General features: G+C 48.3%; 1 protein-coding gene across 1 annotated transcript in view; it reads left to right on the top strand.

Annotated features, from left to right (window-relative positions):
• The first annotated feature begins 8,818 nt into the window (after positions 1–8,818).
• Positions 8,819–14,870, top strand: part of Acan (aggrecan) — a 33,130-nt gene continuing 27,078 nt past the window's right edge. Inside the window, exons 1-4 of the mRNA XM_055623673.1 lie at positions 8,819–8,888; positions 11,157–11,540; positions 12,927–13,101; positions 14,726–14,853. Of these exons, the coding sequence (XP_055479648.1) occupies positions 8,819–8,888; positions 11,157–11,540; positions 12,927–13,101; positions 14,726–14,853 (757 nt within the window). The remainder of the gene's footprint in view (positions 8,889–11,156; positions 11,541–12,926; positions 13,102–14,725; positions 14,854–14,870) is intronic.

A 14,870-nucleotide genomic window follows, 5' to 3' on the forward strand; every position in this document is an offset into this window, starting at 1 on the left:
ATGTAAGCTGATTCTTGCTGTAACTGCTCCTTATTGCCTGAAGACAGAGAGAAGTTAGCAGTCCTCAGTGGCCATGGAAGTCCTGAGAGCTACTGAGAACCCCACATCACCGGAGACAGAGGTGGCAGCATCTGGATCCCAATTTATAGTCGACAGTTTTACTTGAAGTCACATCCTATATCCAGTCTCAGTGAACGTCATGAGTCTTCATTCAAGTAGGAGATGTGTTCTCACTGCCTGCTCTCACTGAGTGTGAACTGGCCACGCCCTTGAGGCATCCTTTAAATTAAAACTAGGCATGCATCACTCTTGAGTTACTACACAGTGGATGAGGGAGAGCTTCCTAGGTGCAGGGGCCCAAGGCTTAAGACCTTAGTAGGTAGTCAGCCTGGACTCTAGGTGAAATGCAGCAGTGAGGGGTGGGGTTCTCGGTGAGGGAGAATCCAGTCAGGCAAGATTCTATGATTCAAGGAGACACATCTATTGAAGGCCATACAGCGTCTCTCATTAGATTCCCACAGCGGCCCTGCGCTATGCAATCGATCCTGCCGTATCAGCACTATAGAGGTAGGAAGCAGAGCCTCAAGGAGACTAAATAATTGTACCAGTGCTGTGTGTTTCTGTTTAAGTATCACAGCTGTGACTTAACAAGATCTTTCTGACTCCGGTGCCACACTCCCGAAACTGCATCTTACAGCCTCTCCCAAATCCCTCCTGAATCTTCCTTGGAATCAACCCCCTCCATGCCCCATAAACAGTTGACTTCATAGATTAAAGCATCTATGAAAGAGAAGCCACCAGCCAGGATGTGTTCCTTCATAAATTGGTTTTAACATATGAACCAGCAAAGAACAAGCAAGCCTAGTTGGGTAGGCCTGTAATCCCAGGAGGCTGAGGCAGAAGGATCATCCAGTGAGTTCAAGCCTAGCCTGGGCAACTAAGCAAGACTCTATTTCAAATTGAAAAGTGAAAAAGGGGGTGAGGATGAAGCTGGGGTGTAGGACCCTTGACCAGACAATAGGAGGCTGTAGGTTCCATCAGCAGATCCTCAAAGCAAAAAGAAAAGACATAGTCAAGAGGAGATTGTTTCTTACCAAAGTCCTTAGGACATCTTCTAGGGATGGCTTTGTACTGGACCTCAAAAAAGAATCAGACGAGTCGGGAAGAGAGCTGAGGGGAGAATGTTGTACATGACTAGAACTGCTTGGCAGAAAGGAGGTTAAGGAAAGGGCCAGACCAGAGGCAAGCAGAGCACTACCCGAGACAAGGACAAGGCCACATTAGCATAAAGCTGACATCACAAACACCCAGCTGAAAGTCCCTTCTCTGCATCTCCTTTTCTTTTTTCCCAGTGGTGCCACCTGCTCTTGCCCTCATCCTCACCCCCTACATGCCCTCTCAGTCCTTAAACATGGCAGGACCCTCATGCCCTCCCTCCCTCTACCTCCTCCCTGAGTACAGACAAGAGCAACCAGCATCTTTCCACAGTGTGGGATTCTCCCAGAGAATGGTCTGGCCTATAAAACCCTCATGCAGGCAAGCATGAGGAGATCCCTAACCAAAGAAGTCATGAGAAGGAGATACAAAACTTATTCTGCCCTTGGATGTCAAAAGCTACTCCACTGCATGAACTCAGCGTTTAGAATCTCAGAGAACTCCAGGAATGGCTCTCCCTCCCATTTCCAAAATGGAAAATCAGTTGATGGAGTGCTTGCCTAGAATGTACAAGGCCCGGGATTCAGTCTCCAGCGCCATATAAACTGAGCATGCTGGTGCAGGCCTGTAAACCCAGCCCTCAGGAGTTAGAGGCAAGAGCAACGGAAGTCCATGTTTGTGCTAAAATACATAGCGAGTCCAGAGCTAGCCTGTACTGCATTAGATCCTGTCTCAAAAAAAGAAAACAAACTGAATGCTCAATGTCCATTTTGGTCGGTTAGGACTCAGCACCCCTCCTGCATATCTACTCTGTCTAGGTTCGGGTTTGTTTGACCCAGACATAGGCTACAAGCTAATCTGGGGGAAGAAAAGCCCCTTCCCAGTCGCTGGCCCCTCTCCTTCTGGAGCTTCTAGAGGGGAACCAACTTATGGCCTTGATTGGTTTATCTACAACAGCCCTTAGCCCACCACTAGTGCCTTTGCCACAGGGCTCATTAATTAGCTAGAAAGCGGGATGCAAAGAGCTAGGGTTAGACGTGGAATATGACAGCGATAATAAAGCACTTAATAAATTGGGAATGAGGGAATCAAAGATGAGAGATGGAAGAGACTGAGGGCAGGAGGGAGAAAGTGAGGAGAAGAAACAGGAAAGTATGAAAGAAAAAGGAGAACATACAAGAAAAATAACATTAACTCCAAGCACTCGTGCACGTGTGTGTGTGTGTGTGTGTGTGTGTGTGTGTGTGTGTGTGATGTCTCCAAGTCATTACACAAAGACTGTAAACAGTTCCTCTGTGTGTTCCACAGTGAAGTAAGACTGAGCTGAGATATGAAATCAGCTTCCAGTCCCCCTTTCTACCACCACCACCCCACCTTGTCTGAGATATATGGGAGATGAACAATTGGGTGTCCCCCCTTCCAGCTGGCCCTTCCTCATGCAAGATTAGAAATCTCAGTGTCAACGACACTTGCCAACACTGCTGGGCACAGATATCAGAGTAGATTTCATTCCTGGGTGGGTGACAGCAGGAACATCTCTTCTGGAGATTAGCCCGCAAAGAGGTGACTAGATGAGGGATGGTAGCCAGGGAAATGAGTGACTTGGTCCTTTCTCCAAGACTTGCATTAAAGGCACTGAATGCCTTGGTGCATTGCAAACTTTACTGGCTCACCAAGCTGCCAAATCCAGTGTCCACTCATCCACACAGTGAGGCCATGTCACGTACAGTGTGGTGTAGTTACAGGGTCCCCTTGCAAGTTAACACCGACCGACAGTGTTGGCTTTCAACCTTCAGCAGGCTGTGTTCTCCACATGGAGGCAGAGCTAGCACATGTAAAAATCAGAAAGAGATGCCGAGGACAGAGCAGATGCAGGCCCAGCTGAGAGACAGAGCCACAGGGCGGGCCCTACCGACTGACGAGGCTCCGCGTAGGAAGTGGGGACCTCCAGGGTCAGAGCAATCGCGGGGCATTGCCGTAAGGTGGACTCCAACGGGCGTGAAGATGAAGGCAGCCCGGCCCTATGGGGCTAGAAAATATGCAGGACAGAGAAAGGAATGGAGAATAAGGTTTCATTAGATGGAAAAAGAGAAGCACCTATTGTCTTTCTCCCATATTCATTTTATATTTGCATAAGTTATTTCCGGCATGCTGGTAAATCTGCTCTCAGGGGGAAAAAAAAAAGAGCTTTCACCTCACGGGTGTTTGCTGATTACTGTAGTGTAAACATTCCCATATAACACCCAAGTTCGAACTGCAAATGTGACAGTTGCTGGATGTGGAATAGAAAAGAGATGCTTTATACTGACTGTGGTGAGCTGGTAAAGTTGAGTGTAGCCCTGCCAAGGTTTTTCTTGGAATCCTGGTAGGGAAAGGCCCTGGTTTTCACTCCTCTGAGCTGCACCTAGACGGTGACTTTCCTGAAGTCACATGACCTACTAACGTGCCAGTACAGCCAATGCACACTGTGAGCAAGCCGCGTTGCTCTAGCTGAGGCTTACAAATGTGAAGGGTGGGGTCTGTTTCCTAGGGCTGTGCCCACATGAATGCCGAACCATTGCAAGCCTCCAGTTCCACCTCCCCACCCTCTAAGACCCTGGGCTGAAGGAGCTGACTCCTAAGATACCCAACCCCTCCTCTCTCTTTCTGTGTCTATGTTCATGTGTGTGCATGCATGTGTGTGTATACCACTACAATAAGTGTTTGGGAGACAGCAGGGGGTAAGACAGCTGTGATCAGTACTTTGTGAGGCTCACAACATCACTTGCCCTCTCATTCTTTAAACATGTCGGGACCCTCATGCCCTCACCACCTTGCTTCTCCTCCTCCCGCAGCACAGGCAAGGGCAACCAGCATCTTTCCACGAGTGTAGAATTCTCCCAGAGAATGGTCCTGTCTATATAGCCCTGGCTGGTGAAACAGAGCAGGCAAGCATGAGGAGGCCCCTAACCAAGAAGTCTATGAAAGGGAGAAAAACAAACAAACAAACAAACAAAGAAACAACTTATTCTGCCCTTGGCTGTCAAAAGCCACTTAGACTGCATGGAGTTAGCAATTAGCATTGCAGAGAATTCCATTCTCTGAGCACATGGGAGTTAGGAAGAACCAGTCCTTGGAACTGCACTCCCGCTATGACTCCACTTTTAACCTGCTGTGTGGTCCTCGACAAAATACTGGACCTCTTTGGGCCTTGGTTTCTTCAGCTGTGAAATTAATGCATTGGATTTGAAGTTCACAATGGTCACTCCCAGCTCTGGAGGAAAGAGTTCCGAACCCCGCAGAAGGTAGAACTGAGAACAGACATTCTCACCGCACAGAGCGGCGGGTAGGGAGCACACCAGATCCACCAAGTTGTGTCCTGTGTCTTGTTTGGATTGGGTGGTGGATGCCATGAAAAGGTCACGAGAGCGAGCCATTGGCCATGGAATGATGCACTGCTTAATGGACACACTGGTTAGACAAGGGACGGGTGGTGGGATTGAAACCTCACACTGACTCACCATTCGGGAAGAGGCTAAGGTCCTCCAGGCCCGGACAGGCCTCCTGGAGGGAAGGTCACACTGTAAAAGCCCGTCGTCATCTTTTCTGATGGAACAAAACTGCCATTTGATCAGCTGAGTTCTGCGGAAACAGAAAATAGGTTGCAAAACGATGGCAATTGCAAAGAACAAGCAAAAATAAACACTGGTTGAATTAGGAGGCAGGAGTAGGGCGATTCTTCCCCGCCCTCACCCCCCCTTTCCTGTTTCCCCGGCTTTTGGAAGGGTGGTGATATTAATTTTGAAATGAAAACGGTTTTGTTCTTTACGGAGCGTCGCCTAGTCTAATCCTCATGGCAGGTAGGAAGCCTCCCCTCCCACAACCATTTTCCCCACTTCCAATCAGAGGATTCTACGTGGCTCAAACAGGCTGACAGGTGGGTGATGGGAGGAAGAGACACTGGAGGTGCCTGCTGATGCTAGAGCCTGTGTGTACAGTGCCAAAGGCACAGTGCCTGGCCCAGATGAGAGGGACTGGCTGGCAAGGCATCTCACCCCATCTGTGAAACAGCATGGGCAGGTCTTGTGTTAATAGGCAGTAAGTGACCCAGCAGGGCCAGGACCTGAGTCTGAGTTTTGACTGAGCTGCTAAAAAAGGAAATCGGAATGAGAAAATGAGCTGCCCTTTCAACAGCATGATCTGATAGAGTCCCTGCCTCTAACTATGAAACACGGGCATGTACGCCGAGACACACAGGCACACACAGAAACAGACATACAGAGAGATATACACATATACATACATAACCACACACACACACACACACACACACACACACACACACACCACAGCTGAAAAGCAGGAGCCTGTTACTTTTCCTGGTCAAGCCTCTTAAAAATTGTCTCCCGAGAAGGCCAGTTCCTGGCACACAGGGATCTTGGGGCTCTCTGCTGGGCCATGCGCTGTGCCTCTGAGCCTCATTGCTGTCCATATCAGACCTTCCACTCCATCTTCCCATCACCAAGGTCCTACAAATACCATCCCTTCCCAGTGCCTCACTTTTCTTTCCATTGAGAAAGGCCTCTCTGCCCACAAGTGAGTGTAGGCTGGCAAAGTCACTCTCCTTACATAAAAGACTCAGTGAGTCCCAGAGAGGCTTGGAACCCAGACAGAATGGAATTTCTCCTTATTTTCTTTACAACTGAGAAAACACACACAAACACAAGAGCATATTTATTGCGATAATTCTATCCCAAAGTTTTTAAGAAGAAGAAATAAAATTAGTCTTGCTGCCCCTCTGCACCAACTCCCTCCTTCTCCCTCCCCTTTTCATTCCTTCACATTTCCTGGTCTAAGCCAGGGGGAAAAACAGAGCCAGCCCAAGCCCCACAGAGAACCATTGCATCCCAGACAATGTCCGGCTTGTTCAGTGAGCGAGGGGAGAAACACAACTCTGAAACATACACAAAACTTCCAAGTGAAGGGTGTTCTGAGGGAGGAACAGGCTAGCTTTGTGTCTGGGTCTTGGGTAAAGGTCCCTCTGCAAACACACCTCAGGCTGATCTTCCTTGATCCTCCAGAAAAACCATTTCCTAGCCCTGACTGGTTGGCTGACCTTGAACGAGAGCCCCTCTCCAACTCCCTGTCTCCTCAGAGTACCAGATGTGAGACCCCAGAGATGTTTTTTAAAGTTAGTATCTAAGTCAGAGAATCCCTAAGGAAAAGAAAGAGGTCATTTCTTAGACCTATGGAACTTTCCAGACTTCCTACAGCAAGGGGGTGATGTGCCTCTATACCCTCAGCCACACAGAAGGACATTTCATTTCTCGGGTGATGAATATGTATGGCATCGGTGGAGGATGGATGGTTGAAAATTTTCAAGCTCCACAGACAGGAAAGGGTCATCTTGTCCTGTGCCCAGACTGCCCCTTTCCGGGCAGTCCTGAGTGCAAATGTCTCCTCTTCCCACCATCTCAATGCTCCAAAGGGTGCTTGCTCATCTGATCCCTGCCATCCCTGTGCTGACCCGGCCCAGTCTGTGGTGACTAAGCAGAGAGCGACACCTGCTGGACTGGTCGACTCTGACAGAGCTGAAGTGTGGAGGCCAGGTGTCCTGCTCTCTGTGGTAGCAGACCCATCTGCCCCTTAGTTCCCACTACCCTGTCCCCAAGGCTTCCTTTCTTGTTCTTAGACCAGAAGTAAATGCAGATGCCTGGGGCACGTGGGTCATACAGCGCAAGTCTCAGAAGCTGTATGTCTGACATGGTTGTGTAACCTCCAGGTCAGTGGTACCATGAGGCCCAGACTGTTTCTATGTGCAGCTGGCTGAAGGCCCACTGCTCCAGATTGTGGCTTGATAAATTCAGTTATGTTTGCTGGCTGGAGTTGAGGATCTCCGAGGTTCAGGGGAGAGAGATAAGTGGTGGCTGCAACAGATCTGTGTATATAAATGTGACGACTGAGCAGCTAGTAACAATCAGGAACTCTTGACTTCCAATTCACATGAGGCCGAATCTGGGCCGGAAGAGGGCCCCAGGAGTCCTAGGTTCTCACTTCCTGGTACTGATTGTTCATCTCACAGCCGGTTCTTCCTGATTCTAGCCAGGACCATGAATCTTGCCTAAAACCTTGACACAGGGTCCTTGCTAAAATGTGCAAGGTTCCTGAATTTGAAGTGGCTGTGTCAGGCCCAGATTCCATCAGGGAAGCTAGAGAGTTTGTCATTTCTCTGCATCTGAAGAGTTGTAATGGTGTTCTCTAAAGGAACAACTCTCCTTCCCTTCTTCCTTTCTTCCTTTCCTTCTCCCACCTGCCTCCCTTTCTCTCCCTCTCCCCTCCTTTTTTCCTCCCTCTCTCCCTCCTCTCTTTCTCCCTCCACCGATCTTCATTCCTCCCCCCCTCCTCCCTCCTCCCTGTCCTGTGTCATTAGTGTACTTGAGAATATCAATGTCGTAGAGTTCAATCCCTACTCATGGCTGTTGCTGACTGTGCATGTGTACATACGTGTTTGTGTGAGTCACTGGTTAGGAAGCATGCTAGGAAACACTTGAGCACTGAACCGTGTCCTAGCTTCTCACGTGGCTTCTTGATAAAATTAAGATACGTGGTAAAAGCTAAGTGTCTAAGGCTGCCTAGTGAGCCCATGGTGGACTGTTTCAATTATATGTTTCTAATAAGCATTCTAAAATAATAATAATAACACCAACTGTAGTATAGGAAATATATCGTAGCAGCCATCTATTGTCATTACCAATTATTATATACTATATACATAATTATATCCCTCATACTTTCATATGATTGGCATGCATTACCTTTGTCTGCACCAGCATCATTACAAACAGTTGGGAAGAGTGTTTCGCTGGGACACGTCAGTGTCTCTAGGCAATAGGGAGTTTTGCACCTCGAATCTTATTGTTAGGTACCTGCTCCACCATTGACCAAATTGTCATTATGTATCTTTTTGTTTTTTTCAGCAGAGGACATCCCCTTGCAAGACTCTGTCTGTGTGTGTGTGTGTGTGTGTGTGTGTGTGTGTGTGTGTGTGTGTGGCAGAGGCAGGGGGAGAATAAAGCCAATAGAAGTGGAGGCTGTGGGTCCCCAGAGCTTCAGAGAGATGAGACTAACAAAGAAGCCAGGGCAGCCACTGCCCATCTTCAGTTTGAAGCTCCACATGTTTAAAAAAAAAAAAAAAAAAAAAAAGCTGATGCTCCCCAGAGTCAAGTCCAAAGGGAGCAAAAACCAGGTGGAAGGCCATCAGGGAAGAAGTCTCTCTCCCTTTCGTTCAAGCCTTCAGGTGTTCAGGTGGTAGGCTGTGACCCACCACACTACAGAGGGGAGGGTCATCTCAGTCTACAGACTCCAGTGTTTATGCAAAACTCCACACAGAAACATGCGGAACAGTGTGTAGAGATGAGCGTCTGTGGTACGCATCATTAGCCATCGCAGGAACTCATTAGGACAAGCCTCCACTGGCCAGAAGATGGGAGGACCGATGTACCAACCATCTTAGGCTAGGAAAGGTTAAGGGTTTCTGGTGAGAGGATTCTTGGAGGAAACACTTCCCAAACCACTGCAACCCCCTGTTATGCAATGCGATTTCGGAGACTTGGGCATGGAGTCTACCACCTCACTGTGCCTTAACTGTGCAGTTAACACCTTTGCTACCTGTTCCAGGTGAACTATGACCACTTTACTCTTGGCCTTTGTGACTCTGAGGGCCATCGCTACAGTGATCGCAGAAGAAGTTCCAGGTGAGAACAATTCTGTGCATGGCGCCTTTATTCAGTGGGGATCGAGTGCTGGGTCCTGAGTACAGGACACAACTTTGCTTGGGGACCTTGTTCCTCTTTTTTTTTTTTTTTTTTTTTTTTTTTTTTTTTTTTTGGCCTTTTCCTGGCCCCACCCCTATCTAGCTGCAGTAGGAAGAAACCCACACGTGTTTTACTCTGTGTGCACATTCACTCACACTCGGGCACGCACAGGTACACATCTACCAAGCAGCTACCATCCCTGGATGTCCTCTAGCAAGGACAAGGGCTGGGCCTCCTTTCTGGCACCCTTCCCTCTGGAATCTCATTCCAAACTGCTGCATGGTGAGAATGAGGCAGAGAGAAGACACAGGGGGCCAGAGGGGAAAGGCTTCGGGGAACATGGTGGGATCATCAGAGAGGAGAAAAGAACCTGAGGAACAGATGTGAAAATGATGGTCTTTCCTCTAGAGGTGAGGACACAGCCCTGGTGTGAGTTCCCCACCCCTGACTCAAGGGAGGGGTGAAGAACTTTATACCTGGTATGGGGATCTGGAATACAAGGACTAGACATGTCTGTGAGACCTCCAAACAGTGGGGGTGACAAAAGGACTTGGGTGCTCTTCCTCCCACCAACCTACTGTATTCCAATGCATAACTCCAGGACTTCATGGTCCTGGTAGAAAAAAAAAATCCATGGTCAAAAATGGAGAGGCACACAGTATTTTACTCACCCACATACTGGTCTGATTCAGAGCTTTTGAATATGTAGATGTGGGTAGCTGGACCTCCATTAATGCTCAGAGACCCATGAATATCCAGACACTAGCCATCACCTGGGAGATGTGCCCACATCAGCAAAACAGACCACTGGGTTGGCTGAGAGCTTCAACTACCACCAAGTTGGACTCAGCAGTGGCCTCCGGCTATCCTCTGAGGACCACTACTGCAGAGCCAAACTGTGGCCAGTGGTGTCAGGGCTGGGTGGCACATGGAGGTGTTTGTAGAGAGATGGTGGAGTCTGTCTAGACATCAAAAGATCCAGGCTGGACTCCAGACATTCCTGGCTTCTCTGTCTGTACCCTGCTATGTGTAAACCACCCACAACTATCTTAAACATTTTTATTTCAACCTGCAGCATCCCTTGAAGGGAAAGGTTCTATAAATTTAAGACCTGCCATGAAAGGTGCTATGTGGAAGGCTGTTTCTCTCCCGTTCCAACAGGATTCAGGAAACACTGCATCTTCTCTGTTGACTCACTTCACAATTTTTATGTTGTCTAGTTCCACCCAGGCCTGCATTTCCAGATATGACTCAGGCAAAAATGTCTGAGTTCTTCCCCAGTCTCCTCACCTTTTACTTCAAAAGCCTTGACCTTATACAAGGTCCAGCTAAAGCCCAGAGCAGACCTCCTGGAATGGGATATGTCTTTGAAGTTCTGTGTCTCAAGTTTAAAGGTTGTGTAGAATTTTGTATACTCTCAGACAGTTTCTGCCTCTGTGAGAAAATGTCTCAGGAAAACAGATTGCCTGTGGCAAGGCAAAAAAACATGCCTGAAAGGTACAGTGGAGAAGAGCAGTTCATCTAATGGTAACATGGAAGCAGACAGGCAGGCATGCAGGCAGAGACACAGAAACAGAGACAGAAAGGCAGAAACGGAGAGGCAGAGACAGCGGCAGGGGACTGTGAACAAGATGTGCCTTTCGAAGTCACACTTCCACTGAGCTATCCTCCCTCCAATGAGGCCCCACACCCCCCAACTCAGCTATGAGCTGACTGATGGCCAAATCCATTGACAAGGTTGGCACCCTCATAATCCGATCACCTCTCAATAACCCTGCCAAACCTCCCATACGTGATCCTTTTCTAGGGAACTCATCATATCCAAAAATAAGTACTCCAATATACTTTTTCTAAAAGTGCATTCCTCTGAATCAATGTCACTGCTGTAAGAATAGGAGACTGTTTGTGTATGGTTTGGCATTCCCTAGGTGTCCATAGTTTGAGGTCTTGACTGTGATGTCTCCCCCGTGCTCTTCTGGAACCCTTTCTTGGCTCTAAATTTTGTCTTAAGGTTCAGAGACCATAGATCTTAAGAGATGCTGATCTCAAGAGGGTGTTGTGAAGCTTCCTGGGAATCCCCATGGTGGGCTGAATTTGAGACTCTCATATGCCTGCATTTCCAGGACAGGGATTTGGGTGCGGGGCCAGAGATTTGTAATCTCTATAATGCCTGACATATGTGTCTGTCCTCCTTTCCTTCTCTTACAGACCATGACAACTCACTGAGCGTGAGCATCCCTCAGCCATCCCCGCTGAAGGTCCTCCTAGGGACTTCCCTCACCATCCCCTGCTACTTCATCGACCCCATGCATCCTGTGACCACTGCCCCTTCCACTGCCCCCCTGGCCCCAAGAATCAAGTGGAGCCGTGTTTCGAAGGAGAAAGAGGTGGTACTGTTGGTGGCCACTGAAGGACAAGTTCGAGTCAACAGCCTCTACCAAGACAAGGTGTCCCTACCCAACTATCCAGCCATCCCCAGCGATGCCACCTTGGAAATCCAGAACCTTCGCTCCAATGACTCTGGGATATATCGCTGTGAAGTGATGCACGGCATTGAGGACAGCGAGGCCACCCTGGAAGTCATAGTAAAAGGTGAAGGCCTCCCACAGAGATGCCATGTTGCCTGTAGAAAAAAAAAAAAAACGAATGATGTCCCTACCAGTGTGAGCCTTGGTGGATAGCTTTCCCGCTCGGCCCCTCTACATACCCACTTTATCCTTTCCTTCCTCTAATGTGGGGCTGGCAACGCTGTTCTCTGTAGGGTTGGGACAGTGGGGGTGGGGCACATAATTTGGTATTGGTAGTTGCCAACAGTCTTTGACTTATTGTTGTGTAGATCAGTTTTTCTTGTTGCTGTGATCAAAGACCTGACAGATATCAACTTGAGGAAGGAAGGAGTTACTTTGGCTCACAGTGTGAGGGGATACGGTGTAACATGTTGGGGACAGTATGGCAGTGGGAGGAAGAGGCAGCTGATCATGCTGCCTCAACAGTCCTTTTTCTTTTCTCTTCCTTACTCACTCTGGGACTCCAGACCATGGGATGGTGTCACCTACAGTAAGGGTGTGTCTTCTCTCTTTAGCTAAATCCTCACAGACATCACAGTGGGCCTTGTAAGTGTGCCCATTTTGCACCTGAACAAATAAGTTGAATGGCATGTCTGACATGACCTTAGATGTGAGAGAAAAATGGTTTCCTAAGGTATCATGCAGGTGTCTTTTTCCTCCTCCTCCTCCTCCTCCTCCTCTTCCACCCCTTTATTCTCAGCTTCAGAGGCCAAAGGAATGGCTGAGGACTCACTCCTTGGCCTCCTTTGTCTCTGAGAGATCTCATCTAAGAGATCTCATTTAGTATGCTCCTGAGCTACTGGAGGAGTAGAACTCTCTGTGTCTCCTTCCCGAGGGGGAAAAATTAGATGGTCCTGGGGTGACAAAAAAAAAAAAAATCACAAGGAGACAGTTTCTGCTTTAGTTCAAATAGCATTCTTATTGTTGGAATTATTATAGGTGTTCTTAAAGGAATGCCTTGTGAGGAGGTGTGAGCACCCCATTAAGGTGGTGGCATGGGGTGCAGAGGAGATGGGGTTCCAGCAAGCGCAAACTTCAGTAGTTGAGGATCTATTGACAGCTGATGACTTCTGGGAGAGGAAGAGTTGGTTTCTTTAAGGGTACACAGCCCTTGGTAGGTTGTCTGCACTCCAGTAAATGGCCCCAGACCCAGACTCAGTGATAGGGGTAGCCATGGGTAGAGCTGGAAGAAGTTAGGAGGAAGAGTCAGGGGTAAATGTAATCAAAATACATTGTATGTATGTATGAAATTATCAATAAGTTGATAAAATATTATAATAATAATTCAGAGAAGAATACTACATCAGCTTGGACCAGATAGTGTCCAAGGTCCCCTTGATTCTTGCCACCATTTCTCGAGGGCTTCGAAAACCAGAGCTCACACCTAACCAGCTCTCTGTGTGCCCCCCAGGTATCGTGTTCCACTATAGAGCCATCTCCACACGCTACACACTGGACTTCGACAGAGCCCAGCGGGCTTGCCTGCAGAACAGCGCCATCATCGCCACACCTGAGCAACTGCAGGCTGCCTATGAGGATGGCTTCCACCAGTGTGATGCAGGCTGGCTGGCTGACCAGACAGTCAGGTGAGACCCAACCCCCAGAAGAACCATCAGGGCTAAGGGCCAGGTGTAAGGAGACTAGCAGAGTGGGACAGGCAATGGGGTGGAACACTGACCAGCACTCAGCTGGTATGGACATGACCCTGTGGCCATTCTCCTGAGAGAAAACAGTGCCAGCTGCCTTGTTCTGAACCTCACCCCTCTCTTTGCCTGCTTTTCCTCTTGTCGTGTTTCCTTGCTTTTGGTTTGCTTGTCAGTTTTTAACTTTGGAGTTTCCTTTATTTTTCTTTACTGCCTTACATACATAGACTTTTTTTGTAAGACAAGGCATACATAAATCAAGCGTCAAGAAACATCTTTTCTGAGTGAGTTCTGGGAGTCCCATGGCAAAGCAGAGCAGAGAAAGGCCTTGCCGCAAGGATCCCAGTACAGTGTGGTGAGTCTGTGAAGACAGACTGTCTACCCCTGTGCGTCACAATGCTAGCTCCAAAGCTGGCACACAAGACCTCAGGAAAACAGCTGTGCCAGCTTGGGCAGGCAAGGGGACCATATGATCACAAGGCCACACGGGAATGTTACTGTTTCACCTCTGCTGCAGAGATAAAACACTGATCGAAAGCAACTTGGGAAGGGAAAAGGTTTATTTCAGCTTCTTCTTCCAGGTCATGGTCCATCGTTGAGGTGAGTGAGGGCAGAAACACTAGGAGGCGGGGACCATGGAGGAATGCTGTTTGACCCTCAGTGCCTGGCTCATTGTCTCCTATCTCATCTGCAGGCTCGTGATCCGTTAGCTTTCTTACATATCTCCAGCTCAGCTGTCTAGAGACTGTGTCATCCGTGGTAGGCTGGGCTCACCAACATTGTCCAAAGATGGAAACAAGCCCTTACAGACATGGCTGCAGGCTAATCTAAGCCATCCCCTCAATTGAGACTCTTTCAAATGACTCTAGAATGTGTCACACTGACAGCTAAAGCCAGCCGGGGCAAGCACTAACCACAAAGAGTCCGTAAATAAAAAATAAAAACAAAAAAAAGCAAAACGATAGTCTAATATGGCAGGAGTCCACATATTGGCCTCAGGAAGGGCTACACCCAAATCCCAACCCTGGAATTTGGAAGCTGTGTGACCGTGAACAAATCAGTTAACGATTCTGGACCTTAGCATAACTTTGAATAAAGTCCATCCCCTGTCTCACTTAGTGGACATAAAACTCCAGTAGTACAAAGTAAGCACCATAGCCAAATCCAACCCAACCCATCATTTTATTTCATAAATAATGTTGTGTTGAAACATAGCTATGCCTACTTTCTTACATATTATCTGTAGCTGCTCCTCATTGCTACAATACGAGTGGTCACCACAGAGGCCTATGGTTTGCAAAACTCACAAGATTCTGGCCTTTTATATGAAAAGTGTCTGCCTGGAGAGAGTATGTTTGGTACCAAGAGTACTCAGTAACAGAGGCTGCCTTGACCAGTGAGCACCATTGAGACGGGGGGGGGGGGGGGGCAGCCGGCATTTAGAGCAGACTTGTATAGAGGTAGTTGTAAGCCTTTGTTTCTCCCTAGAAGGCTAAGGCTACAAGAACAGTGACCTTGGTCTTCCCTCTGTCCCCAGTGTCATATTCCCATGTTGGCTTCCCAACAGGTACCCCATCCACACTCCCCGGGAAGGCTGCTATGGAGACAAGGATGAGTTTCCTGGAGTGAGGACCTATGGGATCCGTGACACCAATGAAACCTATGATGTGTACTGCTTTGCTGAAGAGATGGAGGGTGAGGCCACGCCCCCC

Source organism: Psammomys obesus, unplaced genomic scaffold, assembly GCF_907164565.1.
Source record: "Psammomys obesus unplaced genomic scaffold, mPsaObe1.curated_primary_1811, whole genome shotgun sequence".
Taxonomy (NCBI): Eukaryota; Metazoa; Chordata; class Mammalia; order Rodentia; family Muridae; genus Psammomys; species Psammomys obesus.